This window comes from Panthera onca, chromosome A1 (assembly GCF_046562875.1).
Source record: "Panthera onca isolate mPanOnc1 chromosome A1, mPanOnc1 haplotype 2, whole genome shotgun sequence".
In the NCBI taxonomy this organism is placed as follows: Eukaryota; Metazoa; Chordata; class Mammalia; order Carnivora; family Felidae; genus Panthera; species Panthera onca.
Genome location: NC_138339.1, coordinates 174321925 through 174349401, shown reverse-complemented (window position 1 = coordinate 174349401; position 27477 = coordinate 174321925). Strand labels below are relative to the sequence as shown.

Below are 27477 nucleotides of genomic sequence, written 5' to 3'. Positions count from 1 at the left end.
AAAGCAAATTTGAATTTTTTTTTCTCTACCCGTTTAACAAAGGAAAAGATGAGAGAAGTTGGGGCAGCAACGCTGCAGGAGTCTACCTCCTAGAGAGTTCTGTTTTTCGGTCAGATTGAGAGAATCCGTACACCTTCCTCTTGGCAACCCAGAACGGTATTCGGATAAGCCGTTTAGTCTGCCCACCCGAGTCCACAGGGCTCAGCGTCCATTCCGAGGTGGCTGTGGAAGTAGGGCCAAATTCCTCATTCCCAGTGTTCAGCATCTTAAAGCTGCTGTTGCAGCCGCAGGAACCCATGGCAGCTTTCTGAGTGCCAAACGGGCAAAAAAACACGTCACTTTGCTTTTGAATTTGTTGGGGCGCCTGGGTGGCTCAGTCGGTTAAGCGTCCGACTTCAGCTCAGGTCACGATCTCGCGGTCCGTGAGTTCGAGCCCCGCGTCAGGCTCTGGGCTGATGGCTCAGAGCCTGGAGCCTGCTTCCGATTCTGTGTCTTCCTCTCTCTCTGCCCCTCCCCCGTTCATGCTCTCTCTCTGTCTCAAAAATAAGTAAACGTTAAAAAAATTAAAAAAAAAAAAAAAAAAAAAAAAAATGAATTTGTCACAGGGATGGATGGGTTTGCGTATTGTTTGAAAAGTTAATATATGTTTAAGGGGGTTTAAAACTAAATTTCCTCTTTCATTCTATATTTAAGATAGTAACAAACTTTTTCTTAAAAAAATTTTATATGTTTTAATTTAACTTTTTGAATGGGTTCAAACATCTGAAAGTGTTTAAAGAGCAGTGTTTTTTTTTTTTACCTCTCATCCATCTATCCAGTTATTATCTCCTCCTATAATCACTGCTATCAATTCCTGACTTACCCTCCTAGAGAACTTTAAACATGTATGTATTCCTGTGTATTTCCCTCCGTATTTACACGAACAGTAGTATACTAAACACCTTTTTTTACATCTTGTTTTTTCCCTTCTCTTCAGTATACCAGGCATCTCAACAGCTCCTATTATTAACTTACTGTTTCACTTAACATTTAATTTTGGAAGATAGAATACATTGCCGTGGTTCTAGGAAAAATAGAAAAAGATGCTTGAAAAGTATAATGTTAAAAAGTTTCCCATCCTTCCTTGCCCAGTTCCGCTGTCCTGCGTACTAGCTCACAAATGGGCAAGCACTGTCAGTGCTTTGGCATTCTTACAGAATCTCTTCCTGTATCTACATGCGAATGCGAATACAGTCTTACTTTTTTCCTTTTACAGAAATAGTACACGTTTGTACTTTGCTTTTCTCAATGTTTGATGTTGCTTATATTCATGTATTTTCATGGTTAAATATATAACATAGTGTACAGTATTAAGCATATTAAAATGTGTACATATAAGAGATGTACAAATACAAAATTTTAAATACCCACGTGATTAGAAACAAAATGTTATCCTAGCAGCATCAAATTTATTTTTTATATTTAGAGTAGCAAGCTCTACTCTGAAGATCAATTGAGGTCAATCAGGACCTCCTAAATATGCTAGTAATGTTACTCTGAAAATAAAGATACAGCTGCATGCATTTGACTTACTTCTCATTTGTTTCAGGGCTGTATCTTGTGGTTTTTATGCCATCCAGGTCTCGCATGTATTTCTGTCGTTTTTAGTGACTACCAAAGAGATAAGGTAAGTAAAACACATGATCACAATGGTTTTTTATAGTGTTTATTGGGAAATTATGAAAGGTGAAAAGGCCTATTTTTTTCCATTTAGAGGTTTTTCTGAGCTTTTTATGTATTTTATTTTATTTTTAATATTTTTAAGCTCTATTTTATTTTTGAGAGAGACAGAGTGCAAGCAGGGGAGAGGCAGAGAGGGAGACACAGAATCCAAAGCAGGCTCCAGGCTCTGAGCTGGATGGGACTCTCAGCACAGAGTCCCGTGTGGGGCTCAAACCCATGAACCACAAGCTCATGACCGGAGCCGAAGTTGGACACTTAACCCACTGAGCCACCCAGGTGCCACATTGAGCTCTTTAAAATAAAGCTTTGAAACAAAATATTGAACTGGCAAGTATATAAATTAGAACTTTAAGTGTAAAAGAAAAATGTTTAATTTAGTTAATAAAAAATGATGAAAACAGCTTTTGTTGTTAATTTTAATCTATTTCATAATACTATTTTATAAATGAGGCGATTCATAATCCGTCGTTGTTAGGAAAAATTGATCAAGATGTTTTACAACATAGTGGAAAAATCAAAATAGATTTATAAAATCAGTCTAGTTGCTTTAACAGACTGCAGACTGCAATGCCACACTCAAGTGTGCCACCATTTTCATTGTTCTGAAACCCACCTTCTTAGGTAAACGACTCCATCATTTCAAAGTGTTCTGCCGGGTACCTTTTACAAGCAATGCAGTCTGTGCTTGAACACATGGATGTTTCTTAAACCTGAGGTGTTTACAAGGGGTAAATAGATAGGAAGGTAGTCTACAAAAATAAAGAAGCAACTTGAGAATTTCTGAAAGAGCTTTTAGAGTACTCTTCAAGATTCAGGTCCCTACCTGAATCATGCTTTATTCTCATTACTAGATTATCCAGGAAGCTGATTTTTCGGATCTCTTCCTGTGGTGTGTGCACCCTGAGGAGAGAATGGGTTAGCAAATTGAGTGTGTTTATAAACTGTTAAATAAGTTTTGCCTTGAACAGTTACAGTTCTGAACATTGGTCATATTTTCCTACTGAAAATTTATTTGATAAAATGTACCCATGTTAAAGATGGAGGAGTAGTTTATGTGTGTATATATATATGTGGATGTATGTAAATATAAAGTACATGGGTTCATGATAACTTGAATGTAATTTGTCTGTTGCTGCATGCAGTAAATGCATTCCCTTTCTTTTCAGGTTATTACAATAGGTGTTATCCTTTGCCAGTCCGTTTCCATGGTTATTCTCTACAGACTCTTTCTGTCCCACAGTCTATACTGGGAAGTCTCTTCACTTTCTTCAGTAACACTACCACTGACCATATCATCTGGACACAAAAGTCGGCCTCACTTCTGATACTTGATTTTCTTTAAAGGAAAAGTGAATTGATTTGAGAGTGCAATAAGGATCCAAATGCAGTGACTTTTCTTTCATACTTGTGGTATGGAAAATTGAACAAAGAAGGCCGAGCATGTTATTTATACAACTGCATTGAAGCAGTATCAAACTGAAAAAAGGTAATAAATGTTTTGAAATATGCTTAATAAACTTTGAAGAAAGAGTGTTGTTACAAGGTGATTTATGCAATTTCTCTGTGGAAATTAAGATGAAAAAGAATTATATGATATTTTGGTAAGAGATTCACCACTTACAATGCCTCGTCTCATATCAATAGTTAACTCAGGTTTGATAGTCTTGTGAAAAGTAATCAGTTAAATGATTACTTGCTTATACATATCTAACTCCAGTTACAAAGTCAGTGTAATACACTGATTTAAAACTGCTTCTTTTTATGCTTTGAGGAAAATGCATTTCGTATTGGAGTTTAAAGGAATTGAAAATGAAATTACTTCAGAATGTGAATATAAAGTATATTTATAGCTAAATGAATAAGCTTTTGTTTATTTGTGTGTGGGGTTCTCCATTTTCTTCTATCACTTCTGGCTCTAGTTCAGGTTCTAGCTTGATTAGCAAAGGGTTTCTGACAGATAATTTATGAAAAATAACACTTAGATACATTACATAGGTTATTCGTTACAAAGAGTTCTCAAATGTAAGCACTTAGGTGAAGAGACAAACAGGGTTCTATGTTTAAAAAGAAAGAAGGAAAAAGTACTATGTGATAGGTACTAAAATTTTAATCCTGATATAATTCATTTCTCTTACATTGAATCCCCAATCATAATTAAGCCGTATACACAGATTAAATTAACAGAAGCATTTCACATAAATGTTGGTTTCAGTCATCAACTACCCATGAATTCCTGCCCAAGGATACTTAATCAGGATTAAATTTTCTATGAATAATTGAAAAACAAAATACTCACTGGATTTGTTATAATCCGTGTTGGCACTGGATTCTAAGTAGTTGCCATCTTGAATCCTTTGTAATAAAGCCATATTTTTTTGTGTATGTGATGCCCCAGTATTGAGTATGCTAGCTTCAAAACACTCTATCAAGTGCCTGTTTAAAGAATTGCTAAATGGTTGTCAATACCTGCTGTATAAAATGAGTATTCCCATTAGTAGTCACTGATTGGAAAGGATTCTGTTTCTGTGTGTCATGTCATTCAGACCTTTTCATTTTCACATCTGGCTTTAAAAAAAGTATTCTTTATCAACTGTCAAAGGTATTACATTTTTAAGCAAGAAATGGTGCACTGATCTGGTAATTAAAGTTTTTAATTAAGTAGTTAACGTAGCGTAACTTTAATATATCTATGGCTTCGTCTTTGTTTTTACCTGACACCTAGTCTCATTGGAAATGAACAGTATTCTGTTTCATTTTAAAGGCAAGATGCGTAGGTTCTTGAGCAGCAAACTGGCAGAATGGCAGAGGTCAGCCTGCTCATTAAATCATTTTCCTAACAGTTCTCTGTAAATTATCTAATAAATGAGGGCTGCAGGTTACCACTAGAAAGTCCGAAGTGTATTTTAGGTTTACGTGATCTGCTGTGGGGTCACGACCTTTTCTTTTAGCCTGTCTCGCTCATAACCCCGGTTTCTGTCTGTCGCGTTCAACTGAGGTGCAGTTAATTGAGCAGGAAAAAAAGGTGAAGTCTTTTCCTAAGTGTTGTGAACTTGCAACAGTGGAAAGGGAGTAACTTTTCTGTTGCTTACGCAAAGATCACAGAAACTGTAATCCGAATATATGAAATATGTTGTTGTGCTTGCATATATGAAACTTTAACAGGTCTTTTTTTACTTTAATTATCTTTTAATTTATGGTTGAATTGTTGATAATTTATTTTGTTATTCAGGAGCCATTGTTAAATGAAGGAAAACAGTTGTTAATAATTAACATATAACACCTAAGACACTGTTAATAAATCTAGTAATCAGAGCTCAGAATTTATAGTCCGTAAGTCATGGCACAGCATCACTCTTCTCTTGCTGGATGTTTGCAGGAGACCTGTCAGCGCCGAGCATGGAAGGATAGACTGCAAACTCTCCTTAAGATCAAAACTGTTCTACTTTTCTTTCTGACAGATCATGCTTTCCTAAATCTGTGTTTACATTTTTTTCTTAAAGAAGATGAGTATGCCCAGAGCTTTTTTTTTTTCCTTTTTTTTCCTTTTTTTTCCATTTTATTTCTTCCTTTAGGAGGGTAAAGAAAATATTTACTTCTGTTGACACGTGTAACAGTACTAGCTCCTACTTAACTGAATGTCTGCTGTGCGTCAGGCCCCTTATCTTCGTCACTGATCCCTACCGTGCTGGCAGAGCTCCCCTTCAACTGCGTGTGAGAGAGAATAAATGAGTTCTCTAAAGGCACCTGACTTCTCTTTCATTTTTCTACTTCACCCTCATGATTTAATGAGCACCTATTAGGTGTGTATGTTTTCAGTGAGAATGCGTGGCTATCCATAGTTAATTTTAGCTGTTGATTTTAACATTAAACCTGAAATTGTACTGAGGTCAGAAATGAGGTTTCACGTGTAAGTGTGCACTGAGCACACTTCAGTATTTGAACCTTGGCTTTCAGCTAGAAGCAAAAGAGCTTGTTTTAGGAAGGCTGTCTGTGGTCTCAACTTGTAGGCTAAGTCTACTGAAACTAGAAGATTGGCAAGTCCAAGGTCAGCTGTGATGTAGTGAGACTAGAACACATGCATCAACATGAGCCCTGGCCCCTTCAGCACGTTTCCCTGAGGAGGCAGTGCCGATTCTCGGGAAATTCTTAGGAAATCCAGAATTATTTGTGTAACATTCTATTTAAATAGCTTCAGTGGTGTCAGATCTTCAAGATTTTTGTTTGTTTTGAGAAGTAATATAACCAATCAATTTGAGACCAGATCTAAAAAGGTAATACCATTTTTGGTACCAACATGAATTCTTGAGTTGAGACTAAAATGACAAAATTGGTTTTCCTGTGAAATCTGAAAAGCAGTGTGGAAGCACACTGGCCTGAACTCTTGAATAGTTCTTGAAGGAATATTGCTGCTTCCACACTCCGGCAGCCTTTTCTGCACGTCTCCCAGGGCATCGTGCACAGCGTCCTCTAGGAGTGTGGCTTACATAGAAAACCAGGAGATCTGGAGGAGTCCTAGAGAGAAGTGGCCCTGCCCGCCAAAGCCCATTCTCTGCACAGTGGAGGGAAATCAGTTGGATAGAATTCTTTGTGCTAATCTTAGGCCTTTTTTTAAGTTCGAAATTATTTTAAAACAGAGTTTAAAATGATAAATCAAACCAAACTACTACTGGCTTGTCAAAAACTCTCCATTTGCCTTCCTTTGCACTTAGAAAAAAGTGATCCATGCTCATTACCGTATTCTACAAGGACCCATGTGACCTGATCCCTGCCTCTCTGACCTCATTTCATACCACTCTCCCTCTCACCATACTCCAACGCCATCATCAAAAAATACCGTGTTTGTATTGCTGCCTCAGGGCCTTTGCAGTAACTATTTCTGCCTGGAATACTCTCTTCCAAATCTTGGCATTGGCTGTGTGGCTGAATCCTCCTTGCCCTCCAGGTTCTCAGCTCAAATATCTTTCAGAGACCTCTGACCATCAATAGTGGCTTCATGTGGTGCCAGTATAGCTAAGCTGGAGATATGTTCCTCTTAATTCTCCCTGCATAATTTTAGGATCATGTGGGTCACAAGAGATGTGTGGTGTGAGATTCAGAAGGCAGAAGTTAAGTAGCCAGATCCAGATTTCTATAATTGAAAGGTCCAAGCAGGGCATGCATTGTTGTGGCTTACCCACATTATTGCGTATCTGCTGGCTTATCTTTTTGGTCTGTGGGCCAACAACCAGGCATGCAGGAACGCCAGCCCCTTCTGGATCACCTCCTTTACTTTCTCTGACTCCTCGGCCAGGTGTGTGTTTCATTCTGTGACAGAGGGTGCCAGGTTCTGCAGCACAACCCTGTCATTGAGGTTGGAGGCTTGGAAGCAGTGGGAGACTGGCATGGGTTCCACTGAGTCCCTGTGGGTTCTGCTCTCCTCTCCTGGCGGTCCCAGTATGTTCTCGCTTCCCCTGCTTCACATGCGTTCCCCTTCCCTTTTTTTGGCCTCCCTGTCACAAAAGAACAGCCTCCTATAATCTCTATTACAAATCCTTTCTTTTATATATTAAAAATGGTGTGTGAGTGATACCCTAGTGGTTCTTCTCTGATCAGATGCTAACTGAGAGGTCATCCGAACAGATGCTACCCCATCCAGATTGCTCTGTCACATTTCCCCTTTTCTTGTTAAACTTCCCACTTTATCTTTGCCTGTTGCCTCTCACCCCAATTAGAATGTAAATTCTAAGGGAGTTTGGCCATCGTCTGGATTGTTCACTGCTGTATCCCTAGCACCTAGAGCATTCCCTGGTGCACACGAGATGCTCAAAAATGTTTCTTGAATTAATGAAAGCAATTTTGAAAAAGTTTCAGACATGCACTTAGCAATATGGCATGAATTAAATCATAGAACCTCCCATAATGACTTAATGCCTTCCTTGAGTGTTCTTCATTTAATTACATGGAACCAAGAATGTGTACAAATCTTGCATAGCCAAGTAGTTGTTCTGAAGTTTAATCTCTAAAACTCGCCAGTTATGAGAGGCTTCCTCAAGTTGTCTAAGAGGCAGTTTCTCTCTATTTTATATAGTATTGGAACTATGTGCCTTGTTTCTCAGACCACTACAACTAAAAAGCACCAATTTAAAAGAAGTTTGAGTCAACTAGAGGAAGAAGGTTGATGGCAGTGAGAAGTAGCTGGGAGAAATCAGAAAAACTAAAAATGGCACTAACTCAAATCACAGGAGCCTGGGGTCAGGCAGTGTGGGTGAAAACAGCCCTGTGGCCTGAATAGACCCTTAGGGCTTCGTTGTTCAGTATAACTTCCCACGTGGCTCTTAGTAATCAAAGATTAAATTACATGTTATGTTCAGTATCCTCAGAGAAATGTGCAAATACATTGTGATGTTTTATTCTTGTTAAGTAGGTATTATGTGCATAATTGTGCAAAAATCAGAAGGTTGAAAGGGTAAAAAATTAAGTCCGCCATTTCCCTTCCATTGATCCACACTCTGCTATCAGTTTCTTGTTTATTTTTCTGGATGGCCTCATGTGTATATAAACACGCACATATATATGAAACACAAATGGTACTATAGTACACCGTACACAATGTTTTGCATATTCAGCAGTTTATTCTGTGTCCTTACCTACAGAATTGCCCCCATTTTCTTCATTCATTGCATAGAACCCCATTATATGGGTATATTTTAATTTTTTTAAATCAGTCCTCTGCCACTGGACAGTGTTAGTGTCCGCTCTTTTGCTATTACAAGTAGCTTCTAAACACTTGGAATAAAATAAAATGGATAAAAAATTTGCCTCTTCCCCTCTTCCCAGCACTACAGCCCCCTCCCCTTTCCAGGATCTAAATCCTTGGAAGTTCCAGAGTGAATGAAGTGTCTTTGTTATTCATGGTGGAACCTGATAGTTCATGCTAATGAGATGACTCAGGATGAAGGCTAGCCACACCCAAAATACCAACCATGTGATTAGAGAGTTGGGGCTTTGGGGCACAGTGATAACAGCCTGACCTCTGGGGTGGGAAGGACTGGAGATTAAATCCAGCCTTGTGGCCAATGATTCAGTTGGCTATGCCTATGTAATAAAGCCCAACAAAAACCCGACACCAAGCTCAGGTGAGCTTTTTTGGTTTTTGTTTTGTTTAATACGGTGGAATTCTCAATTTTTTTATGACTTCTGTGTTCTTCTTATGTCGCAGATAGAAAAGCATTACCTCTTTGAAATTATGTTTCAGTTGTCCATATTTTCTAGTAGATTTACATTTTTATCTATTTAAAGTTTTGATTCACCTAGAATTTATTTTGCTATAAAATATAAGCTAGGGATCCAACTTAGTTTTTTTCAGATGGTTGCCCTCTTTTACATCATCATATATTGTGTAATCTACCTTCTCTTTACTGATTTGTTGCTAGTCTGTTTCTGGGCTTAAGGCTATTTCAGTGAACTGTTGGATCCGTGATCTAAAACCGCACTATTTTAATTATTGTAGCTTTAAAATATGCCATATTGTCTGGTGGGGAGATTTACCTGTTAGTGCTCTTCTTTGTTATAATTTTTATGATTATACCTACCACTTCTTTCATAATGAACTTTAGAATCAATTTTTCTGATTTTTAAAAGAAAAATCTTGTTTACTATTTCTAGTGGGATGAACTAAATTCCTATATCAAATTAGGGAGAAACGACTTTATTAACATGTTGGATATTAATCCCACAGATGGTTGCTCATCTTTTTGGCTCCTTAGCCAAGCATTTCATTAACTGTGTGAACCTGTGATTGCTCTCATAGTGATCCAAGAAGGTGGTATGAAATACTTTTCTATTTGTTTAATGTGAACATGTGTTTGCCAATCACTTTTAAAGGACTTCTTTATATAGATCTTGTACATTTCATTATACCCCTTGGATATTTGAGTGTTTTCTTTCATTCTGTCTTGCAAATGGCTGTTGTTTTATACATGAAGTGTGTTGATTTCTGTATTTTAATTTTGCTCCCAATTCTAACTGAATTATAATAATTGTAATAATTTTCTAGTTGGTTCTCTTGTATTTTCTAGGCAAACAGTTGTGTCATTTGCATATAATGATCATATTTTTTCTCTCCTTTCCCTTTTTTACCTCTCATTTTTACCCCCTTATTGCTAGTATCTTCAAAACAGGGTTAATTGGTTTTGGTAACATGGCAGTAAGATTTCTACATCCCCATGACATAATTCCAAGCAGACTTTGGAAAGTTAGGTACATATATTGTGATCCCTAGAGCAATAACTAAAATACACACACCACCACCACCACCACCACCACCACCACCACCACCACCACCCCTACACCCAAATCTTTTGGCAAAATTAAAATATGAAAGTTTAAATGGAATGCTAAAATAATGTTCAAATAACCCAAAAGAAGAGAGGAAAAGGGAAGTGGGAATTAAAAACAGAAAAATAAGCAGAAAACAAATAACAAACTGATAGACCCAAATCCAGACTTATCAATAATCACACTAAATGTAAATGTTCTACATATACCAATTGAGAGATTGTCAGAATATTTTTTTTTTTGTATCCCAACTATGCTCTATACAAAAACTCACTTAAATATAGTGATATAGGTAAGTTAAAATGACAGGAAAGATATACCCATGCAAACAGTATGACTATATTAATATCAAAATACACTTCAGAGTAATGAAAATTACCAGGGATAAACAAAGGATAAAAAGATAAGAGTTGATTCATCAAGAACACCTCAGTCTTAAATATATACACCAAACAGCAGATCTTCAAACTACATACAGCAAAAACTAACAGAACTGAAAAGAGAAATAGACAAACCTTTAATTGTAGTTGGAGACTTCAACGCTCCTCTTTCAGTCATCATTCGAACTAGTAGAAAATCAGCTAGAATATAGAACTGAACAACACTGTCAATGGGATCTACATGACATTTGTATAACACTCAACCCAAGAGCAGCAGAATATAGTCTTTTCAGGTATGCATGCACCATTCATCAAGATAGACTATAACCTGGGTCATAAATTATAACAAATCTAAAAAAAAAAAAAAAAAAAAAAATTGAAGTTATCAAATAGTCTCTCTGAGCCTAATCAGTAACATAAAGATAACTGGAAAATCTACAAATACTTGAAAAACAAACAAATTAACCATGGCTTACTAAAAATAATTTGAACTGACAAAATGAAAATACAGCATATCAAAATGCATGAGAGGAAGCTAAAATATTTCTTAGGAATAAATTCATAGCATTCAATACCTATTATACAGAGGGGTGCCTGGTTGACTTAGTTGGTAGAGCATGCAACTCTTGATCTCAGGCTTGTAAGTTTGAGCCCCACGTTGAGTACAGAGATTACTTGAAAATAAAATCTTTAAGAAACAAAAAACAATGCTTATAAAGAAGGGAAGTCTTGAATCAATAATCCAAAACTTTTAACTTAAGAAAACAAAAAATAAATAAAAAATAACTTCAAAGCAGCAGGAAAAAGAAAATAATAAAGAGTAGCTTTCAATTAACTTGATCACAGAAAACCATGGGGAAAATTAATGAAACCAAAACTGGTTCTTGGAAAAGATCAGTAATATTAACAAGCCTCTAGTAAAAGTGACAAAGGAAGAAAAGGGTAACATGAATTACTGTTAGCAGTCATGAAAGAAGAGGTATTAGACTTGGCAAATATTAATAGGACAATAGGAAATACTGCAAAAATCTACATAAATAGGACAATTTAGGTTAAATAACTCTCTGGAAAGTGTATGTCAAGAACTACGAAGAGTGTGAAATTTTACTAAGAAGCTAACTATTAACCTGTTGCTCTTTCATAAAGGCTGCAGAGCACGTGAGACTCCTAGGTCAGAGATGAAGGACTTTGTTACTCATAGCTTGGCAAATATCACGAGCTTCTTGTTGGTTTGCATGGGTTACACATAATTCCTACATCCATGGAGGCAATAGATATAGTCCATCGTGGCAATAGATGTAGTCCATGGCAGTGGGATTCATGTAGCCCCCAAGAAACACCGAAGTTGAGAAATTTATCTCTTTTATAACTGGTGCTGGGTTGAGAGGAAAATGTTACTTCATTCTGCTCACAGTCCTGAGAAAGGGCCGAAATGAAGAGTCGTTAGAGCTTTGCATTCTTGGCATAACCAGCAAGGTATGCAGGGATGCATAGGGCCCATAGCATACTGCCACAAACACCAAACTACCAAAACCCACTCAAGATGAACTAAATATCCCAAATAGTCCTGTAACAACTAAGGAATTCTTGTTTCAAAGCCTTCAGAAATGAAAATCTCCAGGCCCAGATGGTTTCACTGGTGAATTCTGTGAAACATTTAAAGAAGAAATAGCACCAATTCTACATAATCTCTTCCAGAAAAATAGAAGGGAGAGAAAATGTAAAGCCAATTCAGTGGAAAAGTGAATGTCTTTTCCACAAACAGCGTTGGAACTGTTGGACATCCATTTGCAAAATAAATGAACCTCAACTGAAACCTCACATCTTACACAAAAATTAACTCAAAATAAATCAGATTTAAATGTAAAGCATAAAACCATAAAACTTGCAGAACACTTAGGATGAAAGCTGAGTCAGAGTTCTTAGACACCAAAAGCACAAACCCCACGGCATGCCTGGGTGGCTCAGTCAGTTAAGTGTCCGACTTTGGGTCAGGTCATGATCTCATGGTTTGTGAGTTCAAACCTTGCATCTCCCTTTCTGCTGTCAGCATGGAGCCTGCTTTGGATCCTCTCTTCCTGTCTCTGCCTCTACCCTGCTCATGCTGTCTGTGTCTCACAAAAATAAATAAACATTTAAAAAAAATACATAAACCCAAGGAGAAAATATTGATAAATTTGACTTCATTAGAATTTAAAACTTTTGCTCACAAAAGATAATGTTAAGAAGATGAGTAGACAAGCTACAGTCTGGGAGAAAATATTTGGGAAATACATGCCCAATAAAGAAGTCCACATAAAGAATATATAGTGAACTCTTAAAACCCTTTAGTGAGCAGATAACCCAGTTTAAAAAAAAAAAAAGATGGACCAAAGTCTTCACCAGGCACTTTACCAAAGAGAATATACAGATAACAGATTGGCACATGAAAAGGTGTTCAACAGAAGTAAAATCCATTACGGAACTGTAAATTAGAATCATAGCGAGATACCCACAATGCACCTATTAGAATGGCTAAAATAAAAATACTGAAAATGCCAAGTCTTGCCAAGGATGTGTAGCAATTAGAACTCTCCTACATTGCTGGTGGGAATGCAAAATGGTATAGCCATTCTGGAAAACAGTCCTGTAGTTGCCTATAAGTTAAATAAATTACCATATGACCCAGAAACCCCACTTCTGTGTATTAACCCTAGAGAAGTAAAAAAGTATATTCACACAAATGTCTGTATGCTAATGTTTATAGCACCTCTATACACAATCATGAAAAACTGGAAATCCAAATGTCCTAAATTGACAGAATATAATAAATCCATACAAAAAATACTATCAGTAATAGAAACAAACTATTGGTTCACACAACTTCAATGAGTCTCAAAGACATGATGAATTTAAAAAACCAGTCTTGGGGCACCTGGGTGGCTCAGTTGGTTGAGTCTGACTCTCAGTTTCAGCTCAGTTCCATGATCTCATTGTTTGTAAGTTTCAGCCCGGCACAGGGCTCCACACTGACAGTGCAGAGCCTGCTTGGGATTCTCTCTCTCCCTCTTTCTTTGCCTCTCCCCAGTTTGTTCTCTCTCTCTCTCTCTCTCTCTCTCTCTGTCTCAAAATAAATAAACTAAAAAAAAAAAAAAAAAAAGCCAATCTTAAAAGGTCATTTATTGTATGATTCCATTTAAGTGAAATTTTCAAATTGAGAAAACTGTAGTGATAGAAAAAATAATCAGTCATTGTCCGGAGTTACCAGTGGGAGGAAGGTTTGACTACAAAAGGGTAACACCAAGGAGGTTTTGAGGGTAATGGAACTTTTCTGTATACTGAGTGTGGTTGTGGCTTCATTGAATCTATACACATATTAAAATTCAAAGAACTGTACACCAAAAAAAGACAATTTTCTGTGTCATAATTTAAAGAATAAAAAATTTTTAAAAACGGATGTTGCATGTTATCTAATCCTTTCCTCATCTAGGAATATGATAATACATGGGTGCCTGGGTCGGTTGGGCATCCAACTCTTGATCTCAACTTGGGTCTTGATTTCAGGGTTGTGAGTTCAGGCCCTGAGTTGGGCTCCATGCTGGGTGTGGAGCTTACTTCTGAAAAAAAAAAAAAAAAAATGATAATATCATTTTTCTTTTTTTCTATTAATGTAGTGAATAGTATTAACAAATTTCCTTATGTAGAATCATCATTCAATATATTTTTGGAAGTTTTACCACCCCAGTCTGATAAGATTTTTTAAAATCTGAGGTATCTCATAGGATAGAAACTTTAGGCAGTTTGGAAATGAAAATATTCAGATTCATTTCTTGAGGTTGTCTTGGAAAGACAAGACTCGTGTTTGTTCTGAAAAGTGCATTTAAAGTCAGTTGTATTATTATTGTGAATGTTTGCCTTAAGTGTCACTTATATTTCAGATTTATTGCCACTAGATGCTTTGGAGTATAGCTGGTTAGGTATAAATAAGGTGCTGAATTCTTTTATATTTAGGAGGTATTATGATCTACTGGAAAGAGCAGGGACTTTTTGGCGCGACGGACTGATTTCACATCCAGACTCTGCCATTTTTCAATGATTTTCTCATTCGTTACCTGGTTTTGGAACAAACAGTGATTCCTTTAGCACAGAGAAGGGGTCCTCCGACTAGAATGAGAAGTGGCCAGATGTGAGAGATGGGTTTTAATATTACTAACTCGGGATTGTTGTAAAGATTATGTGTGGCGCTCATGCTTACTCAGTACAGTGCTCTTTATTTACAGTCCTGAAAGTTGTGTGCAAAACTTTCAGTGAACCTGAGATTCTTCCTAATCTGTTCATTCATGGAGATAATATTTAAATGTCCATGAGATGAAAGTGTTTGCTTTAAATAATCGTACATATGTGATTAGAACAGAAAGTAGGCGTGATTGGAATACGTTCAAGATTCTATCTAATTTACACACGACTACATTCCAACTTACACCCACACAAAATAAACTTTTAAATCTTTTGCCTAGCCTGTGAGCCTTACAGATCTTTCAGAAGATAAATGTTAAAGACTCACCTAGAAGTTAAGAGTGTTTGTAAAAGGTTTATGGGGGGTGGGGGGGGGGCAGGGGTGAATTTTTGAAGTGAAAAGTGGCTTTTTTCCTCAGATACACCAATTGCTATGACTGGAGTTCCTCATCAAATTAGTAACCTGTAAGATTCTTTCTTTCCCCTTGTAAGGACAACAGGTTTTGTAGAAGTAAGTGATACTCGATACTTGTTCAAGTTTAGTATTTCCAAACTAACAATACTTTTAAACCCCTGTAAAGTCTACCTTTGTTCCTCAGAGTGTGTAAAATGGTTCGTACACTTAACCTGAGAACTCAAGAGAGGAAGCACTTCTGTCATAGGTCAGGTTTTAAACCCAGTAGCAAAAACTCGTAAATTATGGCTCCTATCTGGATTTCAAAGTCCTAGATCTCTCACCTCTTTAAATAGTGAAATTCCCTTACAGAGAACAACATTTCGCCGCCTGCTCTTCAGCCTCCGGGTCTCCGGGTCTCACCTGTGGCCACTCCTCACTCTCTCCAGTAGGACCCCCTTGCTGTGCTGAAAGAACCACTGTTTGCTCTGAACCAGATGTTTCCCCCCAGGGCTCTGCTTTAAATCGGTAAGGCAATATTTCCTGCCCTTTGTTGTCTTCTTCGTTTTCATACTTCTGCTCTTTATCATAATGTTGTTTTGGTGTTTCTGGTTCTTGAGGATACACCACTGTCAGCTCAAGCTTCTGCTGTGAGTTTCAACAGCTGTGACATGTCTAAACCGCATGATCTTGAAAGTGTTGGCACTCGCGAAAAATAGAGAGGAGCCAAATTAATAAAACAAAACATTTCAGAGGGTTCCTATGGTTACCTCCCTAAACCAGGAAGTACGTTGGGTTGCGTTGGCTCGTGCAGCCTGCAGTAGCTTCTTCTGTGCTCCTGCATCGTTTGTGTGCGCGCCGTGTAATATGTGCTTGAGGATTGGAGCGGCTGATGATTGCAATCACATCACGAAAGGTGTGCCTTTTTGCCTGTAAAATCCATTCTTAAATGGGTTATTGTGTTTGAAGTGATATATTACAATCTTTAGAGATAAAATATGAATACAGTACAAGGGGTGTGGGAACCAAGGTGCAAAATGGTATGTTTTATGTAGAGGAGTAATGAGAAAATAATGAGTATGCATTCTAATAAGGGTAAAGTCACTACAGAAGATTGAAAAGACTTCCTTTTATTGCAAGTTGAGCCTGTGCAGAGTTGGACTCAGGCAGTAATAAAGTGGTGCTATGTTCCTTTGCATCTGATTTTATGAGACCTTTATGTGTCAGTGTGACTTTCCTCTTTATGTATTCATATTTTAGTTTTAATATATTTGCTTAGAGTTTGATTTTTTTTTTAATGAGGTAAAGCTTCAGGGTATAAATGTAAATGCTACTATATAGCCCCTGAGTTATGAGCGGCAGGGGAAGAGTCAGGAAGAGAGGAATATATTCTGAAGTGATCAGCTTGCCATTTAAAAAGGAAATACTTTTTATCTCCATATATATATATATATATATATATATACACACACACACACACACACACACATATATATATATATATACACACATATATATGTCGTGACTTTTTTTCGTGAGTGATTTACCTATACCTAACCTTTTGTATTCTTTATCTTTTCCTTTATACTTTCTAATAGCTCTACCTGTATTTTTCCTACTTTGCGATTTGCTTGCCTTGGTTTTGTTTGTGGTTTTGTGTGTTTTTTTTTTTTTTTTTTGGCATTCAGAAATTTAAAGATTCTTATGTAGCTAAATATGTGAATATTTTCCTTTGATATTTCTCCCTTTAGTGTTCTTTCGTACCCTAAGATTACATATACAGTTATATTTTTATTCACTAATTCCACAGGTTTTTTACAGTCAACTTTTTAATCTATTTGAAATTTATCTTGATGGAAAACCATAGTTCTCATCCATGGCTATGCCGTAGAATTACATGAGAAAAAGAAAAAAAAAAACCTCACGCTTAGATCCCGTTACAGAAAAACTCATTTAGAATCTCTGAGGAGAGAGTCTGGCCATTGCATTGTTTTAGAATTTCTGCATGTGATTTGTGAGGTGCAACCAGAGTCAGGAATCGCTGTGTTAAGAGTCATGTATGCATCCAATGTTCCGTTTGCTCAAATTGTTCCAATCCACCGCTCAAAGATGTTTTGGAAGCACACACATGCCAATACCCTGATTCCAATTTTACACTAATGTATATAGTACTATGTAAAAGACTAAATAATACATTCACATCTCAATGGTAATTATCTAAGAGGTGTGAGACTTAAATTTTCTTATTTATCTTTTTCTGCAATTCCCAAATTCTCTATAAGCAGCATGTATTATCCTTTAATATGAGAAAAAAATTAGTTGCAAAGGAACCTTAATTTTTTTAAAAAGTTTAATTTTTAGTCATTATTTTTTAAATAGTGCATAGAAAAGTATCCTTATAAATGTGATAGAATCATTAGAGCAAGTCTATCGTTTGCAAAGGTGTCTTATTAGATGAAGACATACGCACTGGTTTGCTAAGTTTGCCGCTTATGTTTTTATAAATAGATATTTATCTATTTTATATACATATACTGATTTGAATTTTAACTGACTTTATTAAATATTTTATTTGCCTTATCTCTGAGAATAAAATACTGTTTGGGGAAAATTGATAAAAAGAATCTATATACTTCAGTTTTTTATTGCTTTGGTCAATGAGAGAATCATAACAGCCAGTATGGTTTTATCTTAGCTTGTGTTAGCCCATGTCCTTACTTTGCATAGGGAATTCATTTTAGTAATAAGATCGTAAATTCATACTGGATTTCTAAAGACATTAAAGACTAAGAACTGTAGACAATGGTCAGTCCATGTTCCTGTTTATAATTGACAAGACTTTTTGAAGATCATTTATTTCATCAGAGCCTTACAATAATTCCTGTATTTGGTTGGCAGGATTTTACTGTATTTAACTGAATCTAAGATTCCATTGCTTTGAAGACTCACCATTAATTTAACTAAGAAAGAAAAAGTGTGGCTAGTCACATTATGGTACAATGTTTTTCAAACACACTATTAACGCATCCAATTTCAAGATCGTAAAACTTGAAAAATATATTCATCTTAGTATCAATGAAATATAGGTGTTATTTTTTTTGTAAAGTTTATTTATTTTGAGAGAGGAAGAAAGAGCAAAACAGGGAAGGGGAAGAAAGAGAGGGAGAGAGGATCCCAAGCAGGCTCATGCTGCAATGTGGAGCCTGACACGGGGCTCGATCCCGCAAACTGGGAGATCATGACCTGAGCCAAAATCATGAGTCAGACCCTTAACCCACTGAGCCACCCAGACGCCCAGATGTTATTCTTTTAAATGAGAATACAGAAAGAGGAGGAAATTTTCTTGACCAATACATGCAGGATTTGAATTTAATATCCAGATTGTTCTACACACTATAGTAAAGTTGTAGATATTATAATTGAGATTAGTGAAGAAAGGCTTTATATGATAATTTAGTCCAATTGATAAAGGTACTATGGTGGGGGATGAACTTTATACGTGACTTATCAGAGGCCATGCCTTCCTACCAATCTGAGTAACATTCGAATTACCTGTTTGGAGACATTTGTTTTTGTCATATTAAATGTAACGTAGCCAGCAAGAGTTCTTCTGCCAAAGCACTGAGATTGGTTAAATGATGTCAGCAAGCAACTACTTTGCCATAGGTCTGGCACCTTCCCCAAATGCTCGAGTGGAGGGAGGATATATGAGATATTTTATCCTGAATACTTGATTTGTTAGAACTGAGTACAGTGGCAGTTATATTGCTTAGTCACATCTGAAAATCGTATATTTGAAAAGGAGTCCTAGAGATTCTCTTAAAACAATCCCTTCAGTTTATGGAAAAGGAACCGAGAGCCTCTGGGGGTAGATAATTTGCTGCAGATCACATGGTCACAGAGCAGCAGAGCCCAGATGGAAGCCAGACCCCTGGGTCCTAGTCTCATGCCCTTTCTGCTATTTCATATTCCTGACATTCAGGGACATGAGGAAGATTAGAGTTATTAAGTAATTTTAAGAGGACTGAATTTATAAACTGTGTGGTTATTTTGGCTTATGTGTTTTTGGATTTTTGCCTCACCTTCTTTGGAAAAAATCTGAAAAGAAACTAGCATTGACGACTTATTCACCACTTAGAGTCCAAGGAGTGACCAAGTCCATGTTATTTAATGTAATCCTCTCAACAACCTTGAGAGGAAATGAGTTCAAATAGATTAAGTAATTTCCCAGTGTTACACAGGTAAGTGACAGAATTGAGAGTGTGTCAGGCCCTAAAGCTTATTAGCTGCTACACTCTACTCCCTTCTTATGATTAAAAAAACTTCGGGGCGCCTGGCTGGTAACAGTCAATGGGGCACGCAACTCTTGATCTCAAGGTTGTGAATTTGAGCCCCACGTTGGGTGTAGAGATTACTTAAAAGTAAAATCTTTCAAAAAATAAAATAAAATAGAACTAACTTCAAGTGAGGTATTCTGTACTACATAGAAGACGAACATCCTGGGGCACCTGGGGCACTTAGTCGGTTACGTGTCCTACTTCAGCTCAGGTCATGATCTCGCAGTTCATGAGTTCAAGCCCCGCGTCAGGCTCTGTTCTGACAGCTCAGAGCCTGGAGCCTCCTTTGGAATCTGTGTCTCCCTCTCTCTGCTCCTCCCCTGCTTGTGCTCTGTCTCTCTCTGTCTCTCAAAAATGAATAAACGTTAAAAAGAAGAAGACAAACATCCTGGGCCTCTCATGTTTGCAAGAGATAGTTCGACAGACTTGCCAAAAATTTCAAAGCCCCTTTGGGAGAGAAGTAGGAGGGGACACACTTGGTGAGAGGGATCTTTCACTGATGATGTTGTGTTGTGCTTGTGGGGAAGGGGAGGAAAAGGCATTCAATTTTCCTAGGTCACTATATGTCTGATTTTTATTCATAGCATTGCCTATTCTCATCAACCAGATTATCAGTCATTTTTATTAAATATTATCATTTCCTTGAGATACGTTTAAAAAATTAGATTCTTTTCTTACCTTTTGTTATTGTGTTTTTAGGTTTCATATTTATTCATCCCATTATTAACAAGTGTAGCTTTTCAGCATTTTAAAAATCTCTTTACAAATATATAACCTTGTATTCCATAAAGATGTCCTGTGTCAGAGCTATAAAGTGCTCCCTTTAGCAATAGTATGTTAGCAATGCCATGTGGCTCTCTCATCACAGTTTCTTTCTTTTTTTTTTTTTTTTTTTGGTATCTTTTTAATTCTAAAAATTCTAAAATTGGGGCACCTGGGTGGCTCAGTTGGTAAGCGCCCAACTCTTGATTTCAGCTCAGGTCATGGTCTCACAGTTCATGGGTTCGAGCTCTGCGTCAGGCTCTGTGCACATGGTGTGTGTTCTGCTTGGGATTCTCTCTTTCTTTTCTCTCTAGGCCTCTCCCCTGATATCTCCCTTTCTCTCTCTCTCTCTCTCTCTCTCTCTCTCTCTCAAAAATAAATAAACTTAAAAATAAAAAAAAATTAAAAACTCTAAACTTTGAGTCAATGTTTGTTCTGTTCACACACATCCTTGAATGATTCTGTGTACAAATGTCAATGTGGGATATAAGGCTGATAATCTATTTAAACAGATTTGGCAAGACCCTCAGGATAAAGAAGGATTGCATTGGTTATTGTTTTGTTGGCCAAAAGAACTATTTTGGAATTGTTCACTTAGTAAAATTGACTTTTTTAAAAAAATTGTATTTATTAGTGTTAAACAGCATATAACTTTAAAGATATAGAAAAAATAATCTTGAAAAAGAGGAACAAAGTTGGACTCAGAGGACTTGATTTTAAGACATTCTATAAAGCCACCTTAATCGAGATGATACGGTTTTGATATAAAGATAGATCACTGGATGCCAGATAGAGTCCAGAAATTGGCCCACACTTATGTAGTCAATTGCTTTATAACAAAATACCAAGGCAGTTAAATGAGGAAAGAAAAATCTTTGCAACAAATTCTACTAAAACAACTGCACAAATATGTGAAAAAACAATGAACTAATGAACCTTGACTCCTATCTCATACCACACCCAAAAAGTTAATTTGAGAGGAATAATAGGCCCAAAATAGAAAAGCTAAAACTACAAAACTTCTGCAAGAAAACTTTGTGACCTTTGAGTAGGCAAAAACATTTCTTAAGACACAAAAAGCACCAAGCGTCAAAAACAGTTGATAAAATGGGCTCAAAATCAAAACTTACGCTTTCCAAAAGACACCATGAAGAAAACAAATGGCAAGCCGCAGACTGAAAATATTCACAGTACATCTGTCCCTAAAAGGACTTTCTCCAGAGTAAATCAAGGAGCCCTACAAATAAATAAGAAAAAACACAACCTAATTTCTAAAAGTGGGCACAAATCTTGAACTGATGTGACAGCAAAAAGCTATATGAATGATGAATAAACACATGGGAAGATGCTCCACAGCATTAGCTCTCAGGGAGATACAAATCCCACCAAACACCACTTCACATCCAGCAGAATGACGGAAATTAGTAAGACTGACAGCTCCCAGGTGGAGAGAACGTGCCGCAGCTCCGACTCACATACATTGTTGTGGGGAGTGCAGACTGACCCAACCACTTTGGAAAGTTCATTGGCAGTGTCTTATACCGTTAAACCATTGATCCTGAGAGCAATTCCACTCATAGGCCTTTATCTTAGAGAAAAAGCCCATATGTCATTAAGACATTTGACTTGAATAAGAATGTTCATAGCAGCTTCATTCATAATAGCCAAAAGCTGGGGGGAAAAAAACATGAATAGGGAAATGAATAAATAAATTGTGGGATATTCATATAATGGAATATTACTCAGCAATGAAAAGCAACAAACTATTGATAGACATAGCAACATAGATGAATCACAAAAATATTCTGTTAAGCAAAAGAAGCCATACATGGAGTATCCTCACATTCATATCCAGTTTTAGAATGGGTAAAACTGATCTATGGCCATGGAAACATGGTCAGCGAGAATTGATTAGAAGCGGACATAAGAGAACTTTCTGGTTGCTAGAAATCATCTTATCTTGACTGGGATGTTGTGACATGGATATACACATTTATCATAATTCACCAAGTTGCACACTCAAATGTACACACATTTTACTGTATGTAAATTTCACCTAAAGAGTATTTTTAAAAGATTGCATTGTATTCATAGCTGTGAAGGTAGCGAACAAAGTTGTTTCACATAAGATGGGGGCATAAGTCAGTAGACACAAGGTATACAAGCAAAATCATGTTGGATTGCCGTTGAATATGACCAACCAGGGGAGTGGGTTTTCAGTAAGTATCTGTTGAGTAATGACCATTTATCTAAAGTTTGTCAGCAAGAACAATGACCTCCTTCCTACTGGCCATGTGCACGTATGGAGAAAAGGATCCATGTTATTTTTTTAATCAGAAATTCCTTTTTTAATATATTCCATTTCAAAACTAAATACATAGGAAAATTAGATGAGTTTAAGGGAAGAAAAATGTTAAGTATAATCAAGAAAAGAATATTCCAAACACAAAATAAAACTCTATGTCCATACCACCGTTAATACATTTGTATGTATTCTCAAAAGATTTTCCCCTCTATTGTCAAACATAATCCAAATATCACACCACACACATACAAAGTGGGATACTACCATAATATTATTTCATCATGTTTAGGATATACTAATTTTTAGCATCAGTTACAATACTTGAACGTTATTCCGTTGTATAAACATGCCACCACTTATTTGGCCAATTTCTGGACATTTGGTTGAAACAATTGGATTTTCTTCAGTTTTCCATTGTTATGAAAATGCTAAATTATTCCTTCAGGATTTGTAAAGGCAAGCAGCCCTTTCCGGAGAATGTGGAATAAGGAAAATGCATCTTCATCAAATGTTCTGCTATACTGGGTCGCACCTGTTTTATTGGCACCCTGTCTGGCACAGGGCAGGCACTCAGTTTACATGATGACATACAAGAGGGAGAGAATGAGTTTCTATGATAATGGTCTTTCCCATTTGTGGGTGAAGTTCTATGCTTCTTATCCGGATCTGCGTATTTTAATGCCCAAATTAATTGTCTTCCTTTCCAATGCATAGCACAAATTTAACAACATTCCTGCTTTTCAGTCTTTAGTTTGCTTTTATTATCTTCCTGCCTGCAGTGTTTCTATGACTTGCCTTACAGCAATATTCATTAGTGGTCTTAACTCATTGCACCTTTTAAACTTTACATGGCACATTGCACAATGCCAAATGCAGGCGGAAGTTTCACAAATAATATTTTATTATGATAGTGGGTTCTACTCTTTTTTGCATTTGTGAATTTTTACTTACTGCCTGTTGTGTACCAAGCAGTGTGTTAGAGGTAGAGATAGGAAGGAATGGCAAAGGAGACAGAGGCTCGTCCTCAAGAAATTTTACAGTTAAGGATAGGCATGGAGGGGTGTCTGGCTGGCTCGGTCGGAAAAACATGCAAATCTTGATCTCAGAGTTGTGAGTTTGAAAGTAGAGATTACTTAAAAAATAAAAAAAAAAAAAACAATGAAAAAACAAAAACCAAAATAAATAAAATAAAAAACAACAACAGAAAAGGGTAGGCATGGAATCCAATAATGATGTTATGCCAAGGTAAAAGTGAAGTAATTATGCACAAAATCTGATAGAAAGACTGTAGAGGAAAGCAACTCCAGGTCTAGGGATAGGGGGTAGAGAGGGCTTCATTGAGGAAATGAAGGATAAGGGGAAGATTTCAGGATCTTGAAGACTGGGGGAGGTTTTCCAGGTAGCCCATGAAAGGAAGGATGTTTCAGGCAAAGTGAATGGGTCTGTGCAAAGCGCAGAGGCTTGAATGAGCGTGCATAGAGAAATATAGTCATTTGGTAAGACCAGAGAGCAAAGTCTAAGTTGGAGAGTGCCAGAAGATGAGGCTAGCGATGGGGGTAGTAGCCCGATCAGGAAGCATTTTGAATATCAGACTAAGAATACAAGGGTGAGAAATACTGCAGACCTGACCGAAGAGGAATAAAAAATGTATTTTGGAAATAAGATCGATTGTGAACAGTCATGATCAATGAGTGGTAAGGATGACGCCCAAGATTTCTGCCTTGCCTCGGGAAACTGGGGAGATTGATGTGTTAGTTTTCTATTGCTGTTTAGCAAATTACTACAAACTTAGTAGCTTTAAACCACACACACTTATTATGTCGGTTTCCATGGGTCGAGTGTCCAGGCATGGCTTAGCTGGTCTTCTGTCCAGGTCTTACAAGGCTGTATCAAGGTGGCAGCTGAGCCATGTTCCTTTCTGGAGCCCAAGGTTTTCTTCCAAGCTCATGGGTTGTGGGCAGATTTCAGTCCCTTGCACTTGTAAGACTGAGGTCCCGTTCTCTTGCTACCAGCTGGGGACTGCTCTTAACTCCTACAGGCCATCTGTAGTTCCTTGCTATGTGGCCCTCTGACAGTCCTTTCCCGACATGGTAGTTTATTGCCTCAGAGCCAGAAGGAGAATCTCTCAACCTTCTATACCCTCTTTTAAAGGGCTCACCTGAATATATCAGGCCTGCCGAGGTTCATCTCCTTTTTGATCAACTCAAAGTCAACCATTTAGGGACTTTAATTACATCTGCAAAATCCCTTCACCTTTGCCACATAGTGTACCATAACCACGGGAGTGATCCCATGAATATGATCCCACTGGATTCACAGGCCTTATCCAGCACCCAACACCAAAGGTTGGGTGTTGCCATTAGACCTCTTAGGATTTTGCCTAGAGGCTGCCATGAATTGAAATAGAAAATACGTGAAGAGGGACAATTTTATTGAGATTAAATGTTGTGCTTAGCTTTTAACATATTGAATTTGAAATACCTGTGTGTCATCTGGGTGTAGACTGTTATATTTAGTGACTTTCTACATAGTACCTATGGGCTTTAGCACACATTCCACTTCAGCACAAATGCTGCAAAATCATCTTCTGAATAACTGTACCAATCCAATTGAACCAAAGTAGCAATAGCCTGTATGATAAAAGCATCGTAAAATTTCTTTGGGGCACCTAGGTGGCTTAGTTGGTTAAACATCCAACTTTGGCTCAGGTCATGATCTCATGGCTCACGAGTTCAAGCTCCGCATCAGGCTCTGTGCTGACAGCTCAGAGCCTGGAGCCCACTTTGGATTCTGTGTCCCCCTCTCTCTCTGTCCCTCCCCTGCTCAGTCTCTCTTCCTTGAAAAGTAAATAAATGTTTAAACATTTTTTTAAATTTCTTTGAATCATCACAATATTAGTATAAAATTTTCATTTTACACACTTTAATTTTACTTATAGTTTTGCGTATATACACATATCCACACACACCTTGGAATAATATACATTTCCCATATTTGCCTCTTACGTAGTGTGAGATATGCCTATGAAGTATATATATGCACAAACTACTTGTTTTACATATTTCATCAACAGTGTACATTTATGTCCCAATATTTTCTGTGTTCTCTGGCTTCAGGACAGAAACTGAAACACATTCCTTCTTATGCTTTGAATTCTCAGAAGCAGCATCCTTATAATGATATGTTATTATGAGTGTGATCTCATGTAGTAAAATGTAGTTTATGTGATACCTAATGTTATATAGTTGATGTCCACGAATATTGTTGTATTTTACATTTACAGCATGTGGGTTGGCATTTTACAGGAGTCTGTGTTGCAGCTACACAATGGCCCCACAGCGGTTGAAACAGTTGCCAACTGAGAGTAGGGACTGCCTGAAGCCTTTCAGAGCGCTCTTTAACTACAAGAACATCAAACAAGATGGTGGATGGCTTCATTAGCAGCCTGTTTGAATAGCATTTTCTCACTTTGAGATAAAAATGTTCTGAAGAGTTTGTTTAGGTCTGCTAATGAATATTTCATCCCAGATGGAGAAAGCACACAGGGGAAATGCCGCACAAACAACCCTTCCATGAACTCACCCACCCTTTGTGTTCAAGTGGTGTGTATACTGGAGAGAATGGGGCTGCATATTTGAGAGCACCGACTCTTTTCAACATGGTTTTCTTGTTGTTGTTTGGTTTTGTTTACAGCATGAAATTCTAACTTGCAGCCTGAGAGTCTGGTACATATGTAAGAAATTAAATTGGGCCAGTATTTATTTATGAACGTCTAGTTTTAGGAATTTTAAAACCTTCTCCCCCAAAGACTTTTATTAGGTTGGAACTTTACATGGAATATAAAATTAAAAGGTTTACAAATAAGCATGTTTTGCTGTGTCGTGTGTGGATTTTAATTGATGAGTTTTTAAACAAATCTTTGAAGTGTATCAGCCCTTACATGTTCACAAGATCTGGAGGATCAGGCCCCTCATTTGCATTTTGTATTTTCTTTAGCTCAAAATAGATTTGATTAAAAAACAAAATTTGGCACAAGATTAATCCATAATAGGATTTTATTGCTCCTATTTAAAAAAAAAAAACAACAAGCAACGTTATGCTTTGAGGTGTGATTAGCACATAAGTACAGCAGCTACTTTTCAGATATGTCTCATTTCATTTTATTTTGAATTCACCCATTGGATTCCACATTTGTGGGATGGTGTGTTGAAAGTGTACAGTTTCGTTCATTCTCCTCACATCTACCAAGAAACGCAAAATTTATTGGCATTTGCTTTAGCCACACTGCAACAAATGAGTCTTCATACTTACTAGATGTGAGGTCTAACTTATTTTAAATGCTAATAGGTGTGTGCCTAAAAGTGAATTCAGTAGATACTTGAATTGTAAGAAATTTAAAGTTACAGTTGAAATGCTAAAATTAAGGTGCCCAACCCTGCCTCGGGAACATATACTACAGAAGCGAGATTTTGCTCTATTACATGTCTATATAAAGAAGGATTACAGTCATAAGTATACTTCCTACAGTGTGTAATCTACTTGTTCTTTTTTTCCGAGTATTATCTTAGTTAGAAGAGATGAGATTGGAATGACTATGGCTTAGTTTTCCATAAATGACCAGTTTAATTTTTCCCTTCTTGTGACTTCTGATTTTGAATTGTTCTGTTTGTCTGTTATAATGTTATGGTCACAATGTTAATATTTCTTGAGTACAAACTGAGAATTAAATAAGGTGCAAGATGGCAAGGAAACTCGGTCCTTGGCTTTATGATCTGTATTAGGCATATATTTCAAAGGCAAGTTGTTAAAACATGTCATAAATATGTAAGACTCATTACCCAAAGAAGCCATGTCAGCCATATGTATGTACTGGATGTACCTGTGAATTATAAACATGCCTAACTCTCTACCTACTTTCTTTTATCTTATTTATATATGAATGTATGTGTGTGTGTGTGTACATATGCATATATGTGTGTATATATGAGTTTATGCCCATACACACAGGTGTGTACATGTACAGTATATATACAAATATGGTAAAGG

At 37.0% G+C, this 27477-nt stretch overlaps 1 protein-coding gene across 2 annotated transcripts in view; it reads left to right on the top strand.

Moving 5' to 3' along the window:
- The window catches only part of GPR180 (G protein-coupled receptor 180), a 40540-nt gene extending 24100 nt beyond the window's left edge, over positions 1-16440 (top strand). Inside the window, exons 8-10 of one of the 2 annotated variants that reach the window (XR_009611317.3) lie at positions 1589-1666; positions 2889-3208; positions 15400-16440. Coding sequence is in view for 1 of the 2 variants with exons in the window: in XM_060636848.3 (XP_060492831.2) it covers positions 1589-1666; positions 2889-3047 (237 nt within the window). In the remaining variant the exon portion in view is untranslated. Of the gene's footprint in view, positions 1-1588; positions 1667-2888; positions 13558-15399 lie in introns of those variants that run through there. The other variant, XM_060636848.3, reaches the window with a different exon arrangement.
- The last annotated feature ends 11037 nt before the right edge of the window (positions 16441-27477 follow it).